The following is an 18,016-nucleotide window of genomic DNA, read 5'->3' on the forward strand; positions in this document are numbered from 1 at the left end:
TCCAAAAGAACTGAAGTCAGATGGAGGTCCAGTCATTTCCCAGGAGTGACTTTCAAGTGTTCCAGTCACAGCTTGTTTGGAATGCACGTAGCTGTAGACTCATCGATTCTTAGCTAGTGGCTGTGAGTTTCCCCAGGGATGTGCCACTAATGCCCGTTCCTTCCTGCAGGTGTATCTGACCAATGCTGACTACTGGTGACTTGATAAACCTTCTTGAAAAAGTAACCATGGCCCAGTTCTTAGTTTTCTTTTTTTTTTCTTTTTTTTTTAAATTTATTGGGGTGACAATTGTTAGTAAAATTACATAGATTTCAGGTGTGCAATTCTGTATCACATCATCTATAAATTACATTGTGTGTTCACCACCCAGAGTCAGTTCTCCTTCCATCACCACATATTTGATCCCCCTTATCCTCATCTCCCAACCCGCAACCCCCTTACCCTCTGGTAACCACTAAATTACGTTCCCCAGATTAATTTTCAAACCCCGTGGCCATCTTGTGGTTACCGATTGTTTTCTAATCCCCTCACCTTTCCCCTTACCCCCCCCCCCCCCCGCCCTCTAGCAACCCTCAGTTTTCTTGAATTGCGTATATACTCTTAACCATTCTGTGAGTTACTATTGCCGGCAAGATTTGATCAACAACAATTTAAAATTTTAAATAACAATGTATCTTCCAAGAGATAACATATGACTACATCTAAGAGTTACTTTTTTTTACGGCTCCAATGATAGGACAATGGTATATTTTACCAATATTCTATTGGTGGCCATACGTGTGCTACGAGTTTTTCATAGAATTTCTGGATCAAAGGGTGTGTACATTTAAATTTTTATATACCTGCCAAACTGTTCCTTAAAGTCAGTTAGTCTCATCAACAGCATGTTATAGAATTTGTTTCCCCAGGCTCTTTCCTTCTAGTCTTATCTATGTTGCCTCTCTCTAGCCTCTGAAAAAATTTGTGAATTTAGTAAAATGCATATAATAATCTTTATTTTGCATTAGAATTTGCATTCCTGTAATTAGCCCAAAGTTATAGGACTAATAAGTAGTTGATCTAGACTAGAATTGAAATCGTCTGTATCTGCTGTTCTTTCAGGTAAATGAAACTGAAAAATTTTTTCCTTTATTTTTTTCTTCTACCATAATACTGGGAACTAATTTAATAGTCTACTTTGCAGAAATTCAAATTTTTATCTGTTCAATTTCTTTAGTGGAAATTAATGAGTCAATTAACCTCTACTGTGAGTAGAACTCTTCATTATTTGTCAGTAACATTAACTGACATTATGCCAGGTTAAAAAAAAACTTTAATATAATTATTGGTAATACCAATATATAAATTTATATGGAGATTTTAATATAGTTTAGTCTTTAGCTGTTTATCAGCCTGGTGCTTAGTACATAATTACTCAACCATTGAACTTACAGTATTTGACAGTTCTGCAAAAATTTTGCTGAATAAGTCAATTAAATTTTTACATTAAAAGATAACTCATGCAGTAACTTCTATTCATTAAAGCTTGAAACAATTTAAATGATGGAATGAACATAAGTTTGAGGCTGAGTCATTATGATTTATCAAAAATATCTTATTAAAGAATGCCCTCTACTTCTGGTTCTTGTAGTTGGTCATATTCATTAATAGTGATATTTTGTTGTTCATTTTTCAAATTGCTGTTAATGAATTTATGCCAACATTATTTACTATATGCATGAAAGATTTCATTTTTCCAGTGCAATTTTATTTGTGTATGTGGAAAATATTTTGAACTAGTTAAAATATTTTTGTTAGCAAAATTTTAAATGTGCTAGGACATGTCATTTTTATCAAGCTTTATTGAAAACAAAACAGTTTTAGGGACAGGATGGAATTTGTTGTTCCACTTAGATAGATTGCACCCCAAATTCTAGGTAATAAGAGACAGCCTATAGATTTCATTATGGCTATCTTAGCTCTGTTTGCCATTTAAGACAGGAATAGATGTGGACAAATTTACTTCCCATCATCCAGTTATTTCTCTTTTCATAAACTATTCTAAAAACATCCATATGAAACTAGGTATGAGAAATAACAGATATTAGTAAACGTCTTTGGATTGTAAAAGTAACACTGATCTTAATTGAACTGGATTTATTAATAACCAGTTTTACAGATTTGTTCATTGAAATTCCTCTCTCATTCCTTGTTCTCCCGTTACATTTTGTTGCTTTTATCACAGCACTCATCAGTGTCTATTTTTTCTACTATAATGTGAGTCTGGAGGGCTAGATCTGTTTGTTATTCATCTTTCTATTCTAGATAGGGCCTGGCACATAACAGGTATAAATGTCGAATTCAGCTGATCTTTGCAAAATAATATACTGTGAAAATTGACAAGTTATTCTATTTGATAATCCTTAGCCACTAAAAACTATTTTAGATTTTCATTGTACTTCAGTGAATCAATTTTCATGTGGAAGGATCCCATGTACTTGTTAATTTTGTTTACAGAGAATTGTTTTGTATATTCTGAGGGTAATTATTGATTACCATCTGTTTGTATTTATCTGTCTTTTCAATCTCCATATTCAGTTGTTCTGTGCCATATTTTATATGTGAGATGATGTCTCCATTTTAGCTTTTGATGATTCTGAAAGTTTAGGTTTTGATATTTAAAAAATGTGCAGAATATTCTGTGATAGTCTGCAAATTATGTTTGTGGCTTAATTTGAACTTGGATGCCTTTCCTTATAAGGAAATGTGTATTGTCGGTAATTGGTAAAATGAGATGTCCATCTGAGATATCTCTGTAAAAACGGTTATTTTTGTTTTTCACTTTTTAAGTAGCTTAGGCCTTTCCAGCAACACACAGCTTTTTAGACGGTATTTTAACTTTAACAGACTGGAGGAAGAGTACTCCCTTAGTGAATGCTGGCGGTGTTGCAGTGTAGTGATGAGTACTGTCCACGTTTATTAAATCATTGATCACTTAATAACTCAGCACCATAGGTGGTGTAATCCCTATTTACAGGTGAGGAAGCTGAAGCCAAAAAGGAATATCTTTTTGGCCACTTGGCCTCTGTTTCATTTCTGATACAGATCCCAGAAAATCGTTTACACATGGGTTGGAAAATACATTAGGACTTTTATTTCTGCCAATAGGGTCAATTGATATCTTTCACAATATCCTACCTGTTACTAAACACCTAGAAACTTGGAGGTAAAGATTATAAATCCTCTTTTAAATGGATAGCTAAATTTACAAAAAGGCAAGGGGATTTCATAAGTGCCATGAAAGGAAGAAATAGCTGAAAAGAATAGTTTGTTTCTTCTGAAGCTGCTGGTGCCCAAACTCTTTACTGATCTGTGTGACTCAGTGACTTTGGGTTGAACAGCTCTGTGGGGACAGGAGACAAGGTTATGGCCTGGTCAGGGTGAGGCATGAGAATCTCAGATATCTCTGCCATTCACTCTCATCACCCCGGATAAAAAAACCATTAGGTAAAAAGTATACTAAAAAAAAAAGGGAACCGATGCTAAGATACCAAACATTTCTAGGAAAAGTAGAAATTCGAGAAGTACCAACAACAAAAACAGGAATCCATGGTCTAAGAAAATTCCCAGGAATATCAACAGGAAGCTTAGAGCAGTTTCTTTCAAATCAGCAACATCAAATGCCAGAGTGACAGCATGGAGAAAGCTTATGAAAGCAAGAGATGAAAGCCCCAGTTGGAAAGGCAGCCAGTCTTATTTGAATATCTTGATATTTCCCAAGTTTCAGTCAATTTTGTACCATCTTCACAATTATTTAAGTATTTACTCATTATCTAGTTTATTAGTTACTTAATATTTTCAAATAAGCTTAGGATGGTAGACTTATAATTTATTTTTAAAAGAAAACCTTCGTATCACAATAGAAGATGGAAACCCATAATACCTGCCATAAGTAAAAAATATCTATAAAAATTAATAAAAAAGGGAACAAAGTTATAACTCTGTCCTGTTGCCTGTCACTGAGTGTGAGGTTTGTCTTCTGTCATGAAGAAGGAAAAACAAGCTTCAAGCGATACTGAGGACACCATATGCAATCTTCTTGATTTTAATAAAAGGAAATGAAAAAGATGCAAAAAGGAAATACACTTTGGCTGTAGGTGATTCTGTCTTTCTGGTGTGCGTGCTATGGTTTGGGTACCAACCGAGAGTGAAATGACCTACGGAGGGAAGTGTGACTCTGTGTGTGGCTGCTTTTTAATGTTTATCGTTTGGAAGCTACTGTTCCAAGCTTCCTATTGACAGGCTCTTTGTTTCTTCTATTTGAAGCTCTTTTAAGAGCCTGTGCTGACGGAGGTGCCAACCGTTTATATGATATCACTGAAGGAGAGAGGGAAAGGTAAGCTTTCTCTTAGCCTGTGTTCATAATACCACTAATTCTGCTGTCCAGTTTGATTTACTCGCTTCTTAATAAGTAGTAACTGTTAATTTTCCTTCTAAATGAACAGAAAACCACTGCAGTGAGAGAGCTGCTTAGCCGTGTTGTTATTTCTTTGCTTTGAATGGTATATCCTAATAGTACAAGGCCAGTCATGTTCTTGTTTGAAAAACAAAAACAAAATCACAACATTTCATTCTACTTCAAAAGCCTCAGTAAGTAGCATTATCAAATATCAATATTTGTGAGGACTTTGAACATTGACTATAATAAAACTTCAAATGGTAATTCGAGTTGTTATCCAAACAGTTTAAATGAATAAGAACTGATCTCATATAAACGAAATACATGTTCTGTTGTAGAAGATGCGAGATTTTTATATTCGCGTTGAGTAAAGCTCAGTACAGTTTACTCTTAGTTACTTCTGAGTTATGCACACACATGTATTTTAGGAGATGAATAATTTATTTCTTAATGATCTGTTATCTGTGCTGTCTGGTTTTCCTGATCTATGCATGGTGAGTTATTTTTAGGTCTAAGTACATCTGATGAAAGCAAATTTTAAATCTGGCTCATTGCCAACATGTTTGTAGTTCAACCTCTTGGCAAACACAACAATTTATAGTCTAGATATAAGTAGAATAGCTATGAAATTTATTTTCACTTCCATCATGTATGTTATTAAATGTACTGAAATTTTTATAGTTTGAGAAATCATCTTGCTGCAGAAAATTAAAAAAATATTATGCAGCATATCATAGGTGTGAATTAAATATATGTATTTCGAAATGATGTAAAAAATACATCTTTATGGCATCAAATTTTTTAGCTTCAGGTTTTTGAAATTGGAGCTGCTTTTTGAAAGCAGCTGGTCGCTTCTAGGCAGAAGGCCTGTTTTCTTTGCGATTGGGCGTGCCAATCTCTGGGGACTGGATATAGTATCAAAGAAAACAGCAATAGGGACAGCCTCGGGGATGATTTAAATTCTAACAGTCTGTGCTTCTTTATTTTTTTAACTTGATGGATTCCTCTGACAGTATTCAGTAAGACCTCACGTAAACAGTCTGTGAAAAAATGCTCAAGTATGTGTTGTAAGCAGCGCCTGGGCCAGTCAGTTCAGGGCCGCGCATAATGCCCGAGAGGCCAGTGTGACCAGTGGGTCCCGCTTGTTCTATGCCTGTGGCCTGCCTGCTGGCAGGACTCTAGTACTAAGTACTGTTTTGGGGATGGTAAGTGTCGCTCATGAGCATAGTTATATGAGGAACATCTGCTTCCCAACTCTTCCTTGGTCATGATAACCGTCTAGAACGCTTGTGAGAAAATAGACATTTCTCTGCTGATTACTTTTCTTGGACTGGGCTGGACATTAATAAGAGAGATAACACACAACACTTTAATTCACATGTAAAGGCAAAATATCACCAGACTTGGGGAGGGAGTACCATTATTTTTGCCCAACTTTCAAAATAATCATTTTTTGTTGTTTGTTTCTCTCTTTATTTTTAATTAAAGTTTATTGGGGTGACAATTGTTATCAAAGTTACATAGATCTCAGGTGTACAATTCTGTATCACATCATCTATAAATCCCATTGTGTGTTCACCAACCAGAGTCAGTTCTCCTTCCATCACCATATATTTGATCCCCCTTGCCCTCATTTCTAATTTTTCGGAACTCATTTATTCATCTCATGCAAGTCTTCCAAGAAGGTTTAAGATGAGGTATATAACAACCATTTGTCTACATATGAAGATGTTCAGTAAGAAAACCTATTATTAGTTGGTTTTCCTGTTGTAATCGAGTATTTTCCATGTTTCCTGTTCTGCTACTTAAGGACAGGGCTGGCCTGTGGAAGGGTGATGAGTGAGGCTCAGCGCCTCATGTGGAAGTTACATTTTTGGAATAAATCTCATTACGTCCAAACCCTAACCTGTGAAGCTAATTGGATACAAGTGGCTAAACTTGATTACTAGGTATTCATTGTATTTTCAAATTCATTTGTTTTTAATGCCACTGCTTCACTTGTTCTTATTTATTTATTATTTAAATGGCCATATCTACACTGTAACACCTTATAATTACACAATAAAACATGAGTGTGTACAGAATCATCTCCAACTGAAGACAAAATGAGGTGTTTCCACACTTTGGAAGGAAAGAAGGAGGGCTGATGTGGACATTTAGTAACAGAGGGACAGGTTTATAGAAGGATAGAGCTGAGGCAAAAATCAGTCATGACCTGAGGTGTGATCCTCTGCTGAATGCAGACAACCCTCGACATTATCTTTCACAGATGCTTGTTTCTGTGTTTCAACTCTGGAAGTAGCCTCTCTCTATTTATGAGGGGTTTGTTTTTGTGTTTTTTTTTTAAATTAAAAAACCCTAAAAGTTTTTTTTTTCTTATTGTGGAAATAATACCTGATGACTGGAGTACATGTTAGTGAGTTGGAAGAAACAAAAAGGAGACGATCACAACGACCTCTTATTTCTTACTAAGTAGCAGAGAGTTGCACAGAGTGTACCTCTTGGCTCTGCCCTTTGGAAGAACTGAAATGCAACCAATTTGTCTTGCTGAAGTGAAGGTGAGCTCCAGGAAGGTAGCTCCCGCAGGCCTAGAACACTGTCTGGGAATATGAGACACAATAAATATTGGTTAATAAATACTTGATTACAGTTACTCTGTTCTGCCATAAGTTTGGAGGGACTTTGATTGCTGACCCTCATATTTTTGATAAATAAATTGCCTCTGCTCGGAGAACTCATAGGTTCTGACTTGGGTGTGGTTCAGTCTGTACATTGAACTGAGGTAGGACGAGAACCAGTCAGGAAAACAGAGAGTGGGTATTGTCCACAGCACGTGGAGCTTAGCGTTGGCTGTGGAGTTGGGATTCGAGAGGAAGACATTTTAGGAAGCCTCAGCTTTTGCACAGTCATATTCCTGTGTTCTTGACTGTTTTCCTAATCCCAGATACCTATTTTTAGAAATGTGGGGTAGTGAGGTGGGGTATCAGATGTAGGGCCCAATAGCCCAAATTCTATGGCTCCCACCTGATACTGGCTGGTCTCATGTTTATATTCTGGTGACTAAAAAGTCCTGTGGTGGCCTCATTAGATCCGACTCCTCCCTTCTCCCAAGAAGGAAAAACCCACCATTGTCAGAACCAGGATGGTAAAGCATGGTCCCTCTTGTCAGAATAATCACAGGCTACGGAGATGAAAAAAACGAACAAACAAAACAGAAAAAGAAACAAGAGAAGCAGGGTAAGACATTCTAGGAAAATTTCATGTCACAGAATTTTTCCTTGCCCATCATCGATAGACATTGGAAGTTTGTTTTATTTGTCTAGTGTCGATTATATTGACAGTGTATTAGATCAGGAAAGAGCAAATTGTCCACATCAAAGAATACGTTATCTGTGTGTGACAGGTACATAATAACGATTATGGGAGGCTTGGGTCCTCCCCTCCCCCACCCCCGAAACACCCGCCACCAACGCTCTCCTTCCCACGCCAGTTATTCCTGTATCTGCAGGTTTAACAGAGACTCTAAGAGAACAGCTTCTAACCGGGGCCACACATCCTTCCGTCATAGAACCTATGACGTTGAATTAGAACTTTCTCAGGTGCTTTATAATTTATCATACTGAATAGTAATTTCCTCTTTACTTCTATTACACTATAAGTTTCTTGAGGGCACGGATATATTAGAAAATATTCTGAGGATCCTAATGGAATGTAAAAAGTTAGGGTTGCAGAGTGTGGTGTGTGTGTGTGTGTGTGTCTGTGTGTGTGTGGTGTGGTATGTGTGTGTTTATGTACACGTGTGTTGACTAAGGGATGGAGGGTAGGTTGTCCTTTGGGTCCCGGATAAAATCTAAACTCATCACCTCGACAATGGGGCTTGGCTTGCACTCGCTTTTCAGCCATGCCGGGTTTCCTCCCTGCTCCTCCCAGACCATCTCCTCACTGCCTGTACTCAGGCCCTGCCCAGGCTTGGTCTCCACTTGTACGCATTGCATCAGTACTGCCCGTAACCATTCCTGTCGTCTGCTGTCCATTCTGATCAGTCCGTGCTTACAGGTCCTGTGCTGCACTGACCCTCAGAGGGTTTGAACAGCATATGCTGGCATTTCTTGTCGAGTCCTCTCCATGCAGCCAGGCTTGACTGAAACGCTCCCTGAGTGCTCCCTCTGCTCCCAGCCTAAAGGGACTTGCCATCACTTATACTGTAACAATACTCTTAAATTACAATGTTAACGTTCACGTGTTACCTTGATTTAGAGCTCTGAAGACTTACAGCCTTTACTAGGTTGTAAATTTCTAGTGCTCTATTGTCCCTCAACTTTGCATGATACTTTATAATTGTTTCCTTTCTCATTTTATCTTGTGATGTAGCCATGTGTAGATGTATCTAATCTCTTACTATGGGGCGAACTCCTTGAAGGCGGCAATCATAATTAATCTTCCTTACATGCCTCATGACATCTAGTACACTAATGAGCATCCTAAAACTTACTGAATTAATCATTTTTCATTGACATCTTAGAAGAAATGTCTAAGAGAGAAGAAACTAAGTTTTCCTTCAACCAGGGATCCCTCAGCTATGTCAGCTATTGGAAGTATCTTGATGCCAGAGAAGAAAATTTGAATAATTATATGTCTTATTAGTATGTTTAAATCAGAGCATCTTATATCTAAAAAGATTATGTTGTGCCTGAAATCATGTATATAGCACAAGTCCCATTTATTTCTAGAATGTCAGTGCATTTCTAATTCCTGTCTCAATGAGCCTTTTATCATGACACTTAGATCCTTGCCTTTGAATTCATTGGTATTTTGAGAGCAATGTGAATATCAGTGCTAAATGTGAGAGTTTTCCTTTTAATTATGATTTTGTGGGACTTAGAGACGCAGACTCATCAGCATAATAGTCTAAGACGTAGCTATAAATTTTGGTGTCATTAGTGTATAGGAATTTGAAATGGGGGGTTGTTGTTTTTAGGTTAGTTTTCTCAGACTAATTGATGAGTATTGCATCTTAAATGTGAGGTCCTACAGATTATTTTTATATAAACATTGTTCTAGTTTAGCTCAGATGTTTAGGAGTTCCTTTTCTGTTTAATTTAAAAGATGAGCACTGAGCAAAACTTCTCTAAATTCATACAAATGACCATTAACTATGCTGGAATGGGAAGACTTATGGGGCTTAAAGAGAAAAGCAAGATTTAGTCTTGATTTCTTATTCCTCTCCATTAATTTTCTCAGAGTTAAGATTTCCGACTTTCTAGCTTTATATATTCTTGCAACTTTCTCATCAGTATATCAATATCACTGTTCAGAGTGATCAAGTGGGAAGAGAGGAAAACTTGTAAATCTAACTCTAAAGCTGTGTCCCAGCTAAACCAGTTTCAAAATACAATTTAAATCAGTGAATAATGTGGAAGGCTAGCTGTTGAAAATTAGCTTCTAAAGACTTTATCAATATAATTAAAGCAGGTATCTGGCAACAAGTATCTGATACGCCCTTGAATAAATCAATGACTTGTCCGTCCACATTTTAGTAACTTAGCAGTTTTGTTCCGTCGGTCCACTTGGTTGTAGGTAGCAGTAGCTTCCGGGTTGGGAACTGTGTAGTGAGAGGATGGGCTCATTCCTTAGGTCAGGACTCAAAATCTGATTCTGCAACTTCATTACTGTTGAGACGTTTGACAAATAATTTCACTTCCTTGGGATGCAGTTTCTTCATCTCTGACGTTTCTAAGGAGGGATCTCTACCTTCTGGCATATTCAGAGAAATCTTGATGAGGAAATGTATTATCTGGGCTGGTCATAAAAGATTTGGAGAAGCTGAGAGGATGGAGGCTGACCTTTCAAAGCTATAGTACGATGAGTTCTAGAATAGTTGAATACACGTGCTGTAGTTTTAGGCAGTAACTCTAAATATTCTTGTCATGGTTAATAACCTGCATGCAGTAGTTGTACAACTTCTTAGAAAAAGTGTAAGCATTTTCCGTATTGTGATTGGAATGAAGGAATGATTCTGTTTTGTTTTTAATCAGTGTGTTCAGGTATAATTTCCTACACAATAATGCATCCATTTTAAGCCTACACTTCAATTGGTTTTGAAGTGGTACACAGTTGTACACACCACCACAGTCAAGATTGTAAGATATCATCATCCCCAAAATTCCTTCCTGTTCCTTCATAGTCAATCCCCAACTCCCACACCCTGTCTCTAGAATGTCATGTAAGTGGAGTCATACAGTTTGTTGTCTTTTGTATGTGACTCGTTTTCACTTAGCAAATACTTTTGAGATGCCTCCATGGTACTGTGTGTATTGGTAGTTTGTTCCTCTTCAGTGTTGCGTAGCGTTCCATTACGTGGTCCACCGCCATTTTATTTGTTTGTTCAATGCACTTGATGGACTTCATTCTTAAGAATTGCCCGTTTAGTTGGAATCTGTTACGTATCATTTTTTCAAGTGCTTCTTTGGGTGGAATATTAATTCTTTTAGTTAGAAGCAAACAAAATTTTCAAAGTTGTCAGTTCAACAGTAGAGGTTATATAAATAGTAGTAGAGGCTCGTATCTATGGCTTCTATTTGCTGTATCTTAGTGAAAATTCTGCAAACATTTGCTCAATCATGTTAGCCTCAAGCAATATTTAGTCATTTGATTCAGCCAGTTGTTATTAAAAATTATTTATACAACCAAATTACTAAGCTTTCTAAGCATGCCAACATTATTGGTTCTTTAGATCAAAATGATGGAAGGTAGAAATGATTAGCACATTTAAAAGAAAATTTGTACTAAGAATCTTGGTATTAAAGAACCCTACACAACAAACTATGAGGACATATTTATCTTGAATTATTGATTGAATTAGTTTAGTAATATATTTTAGGCTGTTGGTTTTCAAATGCTATAAATCAGAGGTCTCAAAGTTATCCATGCAAAGCTCTGAATCAGTCAGGGCATTGGAGGAGGGGGGAAGTTTATACAAAGACTCTGTTGTCAGATCATGCATGACGTCAAGATAAACTTTCAGTGTGAGATCATTTTAAGCAGCTGCAGGAAGTCAGTCTGCGGCTAAGTTTTATCAGAGGCATTGTTCTTTATGGCTATTCTACTTCATAAAGTATATTTCTGACAAAACCCTTTTCCTGCACTGTGCATATTCCTCAGAAATAAATTGCGTTCAGATGATTTTTTGAGAGAAGACTGGATCATCTGTAAAAAATTTTCAGTAACACATGGCTCCTTTAATTTTACTTATTTTTAAAAACATGAAGTCAATTTTGTTTTAGTGTTCATTAATACGATTTAAGAGCCATGATTTTCAACACAATTTTTGGTTTATTTTCAATATATTATTAGATTGCTGTGTTAAGTCAAAAATTATGAGTAATCACATAATACCATATATGTGTGTGCATATATATGTGTGCACACACACAATTTTATATATACGAAGGGTGCCAAAAAAATGTATACACATTTTAAGAAAGGACAAAAACTATTAAAATTGTAATGCTCAATATATACCAATAACAAAATATGAATACAAGTCACGTTTGACCTCTACAATTACAAGAGGTGCTCAAAGTGGTTACCATCAGTGTCCAGACATTTCTGATTACGGTGAACTACTGCTTGAGCAACGCTGACCAAAGTGTTCACAAGTACACATTTTTTTGGCACCTTGGTGTGTATATATGTATATATTAAGTATAAATGTATGTGTATATATGTGTGTGTGTGTGTGTGTGTATATACACATATATATACACACACATATATGTATGTGTGTGTGTATATATATATATATAATTGTTTTTTGAAAGGTTGAGGAATGGCCCCTTCTGTGTTTTCATATGCATTTGAGTGAAGGCACATCCATGCATCATGCTTTCAGACACACACCTAGATGCTTCTTACATGATTTTCTTGTCACTAAAATTTTGGTTTTGTGCATTGGACCAAGAGTAAGCAGTATAATTCCAGCAGCAGGATGGTACATATTATTTGTTGACACATCATTATAGGACATGAAATTTGAGTTATTCATGAGATTGCACCTGAGTGAGCTATGGCCTTCCTGTTGTTAGGGCACAGAAAAGTGACAGCTGGAATGCAGTTTAAGCAAGAGCTCGTGAATAAATTTTGAGGGAAAATACCCAAATGGCAATTACACCAAGATGAGCTCTGAACTATCACATGCGATCCTGGGTTAGATATCTGAGAGTTGCTTTAGAGTATTCCGTGAAGACTTAAATTTTGCCTCTGTAGCCAGAGAGTTCAAGAATATGCTGAAATATCTCAGAAAGGGTATTTAAAGAACTACAGAAAAATCTTACCACCCTAAGAAAAAACATTGTGTGTGCATGTATGTCTGTGTATATGAATGTATTTATGTGCGTATCCGTATATGTGTGTGTTTGTGTATATACACACACACATATATTATATCTTAAATGCTTGATTCTGCATATTATATATCCTAGAAGTGGAAGAGAGCTAGAGAAAATCAGGGGAAGGGAACTTAAATGACAAGTAAGAGGACATGGATCTGGAAATGACAGAAACTAGAATAAAAAATTATGCATATTAAAAATGTTGACTTACTCTTTAAACTCCACGATGGAGAATTGCAGTTAACACTCAAGAGTCACACCATGTTAGTTTCTGTAAACATGGGTAGGGACAGGCAAATGCAAACAGAAATACAAAGGAAACAAAGCATGCCCACAAATGCCCACGCACATCTTCTCTTTGGCTGCCAGTGCTGTAATTATGCCCTAGGACAGTCTAATGGTGTTTGTTAAGATCCTGCGTACTTCTTCCTCCATATGCACCTCCCTGACCTAATCTTACTGTCATATAAAATGCCCCTAATTATAAGGTGTTTTTATACATCACTCTCTTAGTGACAGTGAAGATGCATTCTGAGCAATTTAATAACCTTCCTCTCAAATTAAAAAAAAGTATGTAGACTACACTTCCTTAGTTTTATGAAAGCTTGTTGTTAATCAGAAGATTCTATATATTTTCCAAGACTTCATGTTATCATGTTTTTTTCTAAGTAAACTCTTTTAAATTCCATTTGTACGATTCATGATTTTCCTAGGTGGGAGGAGATGTACCTTAGATACCTTTTCCTTTTTAAAATTTTTAATTTACAGTTGATAAACAATATTATGTATGTTTCAGGTGTACAGCACAGTGGTCAGATATCCACATAATTTATGAAGTGCTCCCCTCGCTTAGTCTAGTACCCATCTGACACCATACATAGTTATTACAATATTATTGACTATATTCCCTATGCTGTTGCTTTCTAAAAAATTGTTCCTCTCAATGAAATATTACCAAGACAAGTTTGCATTACACAGCACAGGCCTCTATTTACTTGAATGTTTGCGACAATTGAGTAAGAGAATAAAAGAATACTTTTTTTATTCTCATTTGCAATATGTAAAAATATTTCATTACTTAAAAGCCCAGCTGTGCTTTAAGAACACAATACTATAAGTTTTTACAAAATGTCCTTGATTTATTTTAAAGATAAAATTTCCTCAGATGGAGTTCTATTATTTAAAAAATTAAGGAGAGTTTATAGACAGGAAAAATGTTTTCTGCCTTGAAGCATAGCACTTAAAAAGGTTACTGAAGCTTACGCGCTTAGAATGCATTTTTCTATGTACAGTATCATCGTGTTTTTTAGTTCATGCAAAATTCACTTATTTATCACTAGCGGCCTCTAGTGAGTATTCCGTTTTTTCCTGCTAGGCTGTATTTTAGGTTATTAGTAACTGAAGAGCAGCTCCATGTGTTAGGCACAAGAAAAACAACTGTAGTTCCCTCATCGGAGCTTTATATCCATCAGTGACAAGAACATGTCCCCATCATCGTGTAGTAATGGCTTCTTGTTACCACTCACAGGGCTTTCCCAGTGAATTTCCTCCATGTGGAACTCGTTCTCTGAAGTGGGAGAGTCAGTGGTCATGCCCTTCACTGATGCGTCTACTGCTTTTAACAGGATGGAGTTAAGTTCGGAGACAGGTGGCAAAGGAGACCAAACCCAGCGACACTGGACAAGTCATCCGATCAAAGTCAGAACCACCCTGTCCTTATTTGTAAAATTTTAAGCAAAACAGTGTTCAAGAAGTAATTTTAATGTAGTCATAATTACAAGTAATAATCATACAAACATAAATCCAATGAACCAAATCTGTATTGTTTAGTATTTACCTTTGAAACAAACCCTGAAAACTTGATATATTCATTGGGATGCAGCAGGGAACCAAATGCCTGACTTCCCTGAACTTTCATAGAGATAGATAATAAGTCAGGTACAGAATTAGAATATAAAGTTCATTACTAGTGACAAGGAGGACGACGGTAAAGCAGGAGGAGGGCAGCATGTTTTGTGGTAGGGCGGTAGCATTTAATGAGGGGAGGCCTGCCTGTGAAGGTGACTTCTGAGTTCGGATCTCTGTGAGGTGAAGAAGTAAGCCAGCCGCTTGGCTACACAAACGAAGAGCCTTCCAGACAGAGGAAATGCCGGTGCAGAGACCCTGAACCCGAGGACAGTATCAGGTAGCTCTTGTCGCGTCACAAACCACCCCCACACTTAGTGCCTTCAACAACAGTGGCTTCCAGTCCCACAGGGCAGGAGGCACATGACCTGGGCTCACTGGTGTCCGTCGTGTGGGACGGGGGGCACTTGTGCTGATGTCCGCAGGACCACTCTCCTGTGTGAAGGTCGGCTGCCCATTAGCTGGGTCAGCGGGCGTTTCACTCGGATCGTCCGTCTTGCAGCCTGGGAGCCTCAGGCTTGCGCAACGTTGTTCTGCGGACACAGGGAGGGGCGCCAGGAGAGCCAGGGCAGGTTGGGCGGGAGGCGGCCACTCCCCTGGAAGCCTCGCTGCCAAACTACCATGCCGTCCTCATATCTACTGCATTCTGTGGGTCAAAGCAAGTCACGGGCTGATACAAACTCAACTGGTGGGCAAATAGCATTGTATTAGCACCTCTTGATGGAAAGGCTCTGGAAAGTCACATTGTGATGGAAAGGGGAACATATTATAATTACGGATAATTTTGCGAACAATCTGCCCCACGCAAAGAGAAGGAGGGGGAAACATTAGGGAGAATGGTTGGAAAGGTACCTGAGGGAGGATCTGGAGACGCAGGCTGCAGACCCATCAGTATACAGAGGGCGTTTAAGTCCTTGCGACTTGGTGACATAACCTAGAAAGTGCAGACAGCGGAGGAAAGGGTCCAGGCACTGAGCTCTGCACATCACACCCCAGTGTTAAAGGATCCAAGTGAGGTGGACGAACTGTCAAGTAGACAGAGCAAGAGTAACCAGAGAGTTAGAGAGAAATCCGGAAGCCACAGTCTTTAAATCAAGTGAAGAAGGAGAACCAAGGACTAGACCATGATCAATTGTATTCAGTGCTTCTGACGCATAAAGGAACGTGGGAGAATTGACCACTAGGCTTAGCAGACAGCAACGCGGAGTCTTTGGAGGTTGAAAATATAAGTCATATATATACAGAGAGGGCCAAAAAAATGTATACACATTTTAAGACAGGAAAAAAATGTATTAAAATTGTGATACTCAATATATACCGATAACAAAAAATGAATGCAAGTCATGTGTATACATTTTTGGCACCCCCAGTATATATAGTATATACACACACACATATAAAATGATTATAAATTATGGGAATATATTAAGATGTTTAAATTTCTTCTTTTCTGTGTAATATCTTTTGTCTCTTTGTTCCTTTTTTATTTTATTTGTGTTTCAACAAACTATTGGTGTCAACTCTATTTGTACAAGGATAGTCACCCTTTGTGTTTCTTTTAAATGTTTTCCCTAATATGCCTTTTATTAGGGATATGCCTTTTACTTTTATTAATGGTATTCACCAGCTAATGCTTTTATGATTTCAGGATGACCTCTTCCTAAGCCATTATCATTCTGACTGAATTCTTTCAGATTCCTGGAAGATGGAAGTTTTTAAGTCCTGTAGAGATCTCGGGTACTAGTCCCGTGTGTTAGGATGATGGTTCACCCATCCATGTATAATGGATAGAAGCAGCAAGATAGAAACCAGCAAGGACAGGAAATAAAGTATTTACTTTATCAGGACAGCATATGCCTTAAGAACTTCTTTTATTGTCGTTATCCTACTCTGTTTCCCCAAAAATAAGACCTAGCCGTACCATCAGATCTAATGCATCTTTTGGAGGAAAAATTAATATAAGACCCAGCTAGGTCTTATTTTCGGGGAAATAAAGTTTTAGTTCCTTTTATGGGGGAAGCCATAGGGAAACAAGGAAGAAAAACGATAGAAAGCACTGCTGGCAGAATGGTTAAGAGGCAGCTTATTATACTTGGCTTTGGACGACTTGGGAGGAGCAGACAACCTGTTAGTGACCCTGATGGCATGTAAGTGTCTTCCTGAATTCTGTGTGTTATGTCTCTGCTGAATCCCAGGGAGAAGCATGAAGCAAATAAATTACACAGAGTAATTCACTATCAGGAAGCTAGCCTTTTATATTTGTGAAGGTGAAGAATTGGCATTAACCTGTATGTATGATTTGGGGCTCTTTCATGTTTGTAAATCAGAAAAGATTAAACCTTCCACTGCACTGTCAGGCTTAGCACAAGTCTCCTCAATATGCATAGAATTTTCTGGTACAACCTCGTACTACCACTGCCTTCCTTCTAGGAAAGTAACCCCGGAACTGTGTATTCAAACCACCTCTCTCCTTCCTTTTCTCTTTCGCCACTTTCCAAAAACAGTTAATTACAGCCAAGGACAGCTGCGACCTCAGAGATGAGGGAGCACCCCTCACCGTGTATTATGCCCTTCCTCCGTGTCTCACTGTCTCTTTTACTGCTTAGATCTCTTCCTCCTTTCCTTCTTCCCATTGCTCGAATATAGGCATTACTTGTATCTTTCATCCTCTTGTTATGATCGCACTTATTTATAACCTTTCAGGCAGTATCAGTTATTATGAAGCCTTCCCTTTGTCTCACCAACTCCCCCAAACCTGGCTCTTCCGGGTTCTTCTGTCGTGTCATGTACTTGACTTCCAGTGTCAGTGACTCTGTCCTGTAATACCCCTGCTTCAACTGGAAGCCTTTGGGTCTGCGATAACTTTCGTGTCTTCAAGGTGACACGTACCGTATATATTTAAGAAATATTTGATAAGTTGAATTAAGTAGCAAGCATGCAGAGGAGTCACGAGTATCCAGCGTCACCTCTCCTCGGCTCTGTCTCTGTGCTGACACCGTTTAGCTGACCTCAAGCACTGCATACTCCATAATCTCAAACTCCAGCTGTCTAAAATCGAGTTCTTACTTTTTTTTACCCCGTAGTGTTAAGATTAAACCAAATTTCAGAGATTTAAATACGGGTGTTTGTCTTTTAAAATTAAAATTGTTCACTGTTTATGAGAATATTAAGAGCGATGATCAGAAAGATGGATGGAACAAGCTTATAGATGCCTCAATGACTAGTCTCCCTTATAGGAATAGATAGATGTTCCTCATACGTGGTGACTTGTGAGAAGAATTTC

At 37.7% G+C, this 18,016-nt stretch overlaps 1 protein-coding gene across 2 annotated transcripts in view; it reads left to right on the forward strand.

Annotated features, from left to right (window-relative positions):
- The window catches only part of TPK1 (thiamin pyrophosphokinase 1), a 265,356-nt gene that overhangs the window by 76,337 nt on the left and 171,003 nt on the right, over positions 1-18,016 (forward strand). For both annotated transcript variants that reach the window (XM_033099184.1, XM_033099185.1), the window contains exon 3: positions 4,306-4,375. In XM_033099184.1, the coding sequence (XP_032955075.1) occupies positions 4,306-4,375 (70 nt within the window). The remainder of the gene's footprint in view (positions 1-4,305; positions 4,376-18,016) is intronic.

This window comes from Rhinolophus ferrumequinum, chromosome 26 (genome assembly GCF_004115265.2).
Source record: "Rhinolophus ferrumequinum isolate MPI-CBG mRhiFer1 chromosome 26, mRhiFer1_v1.p, whole genome shotgun sequence".
NCBI lineage: Eukaryota > Metazoa > Chordata > Mammalia > Chiroptera > Rhinolophidae > Rhinolophus > Rhinolophus ferrumequinum.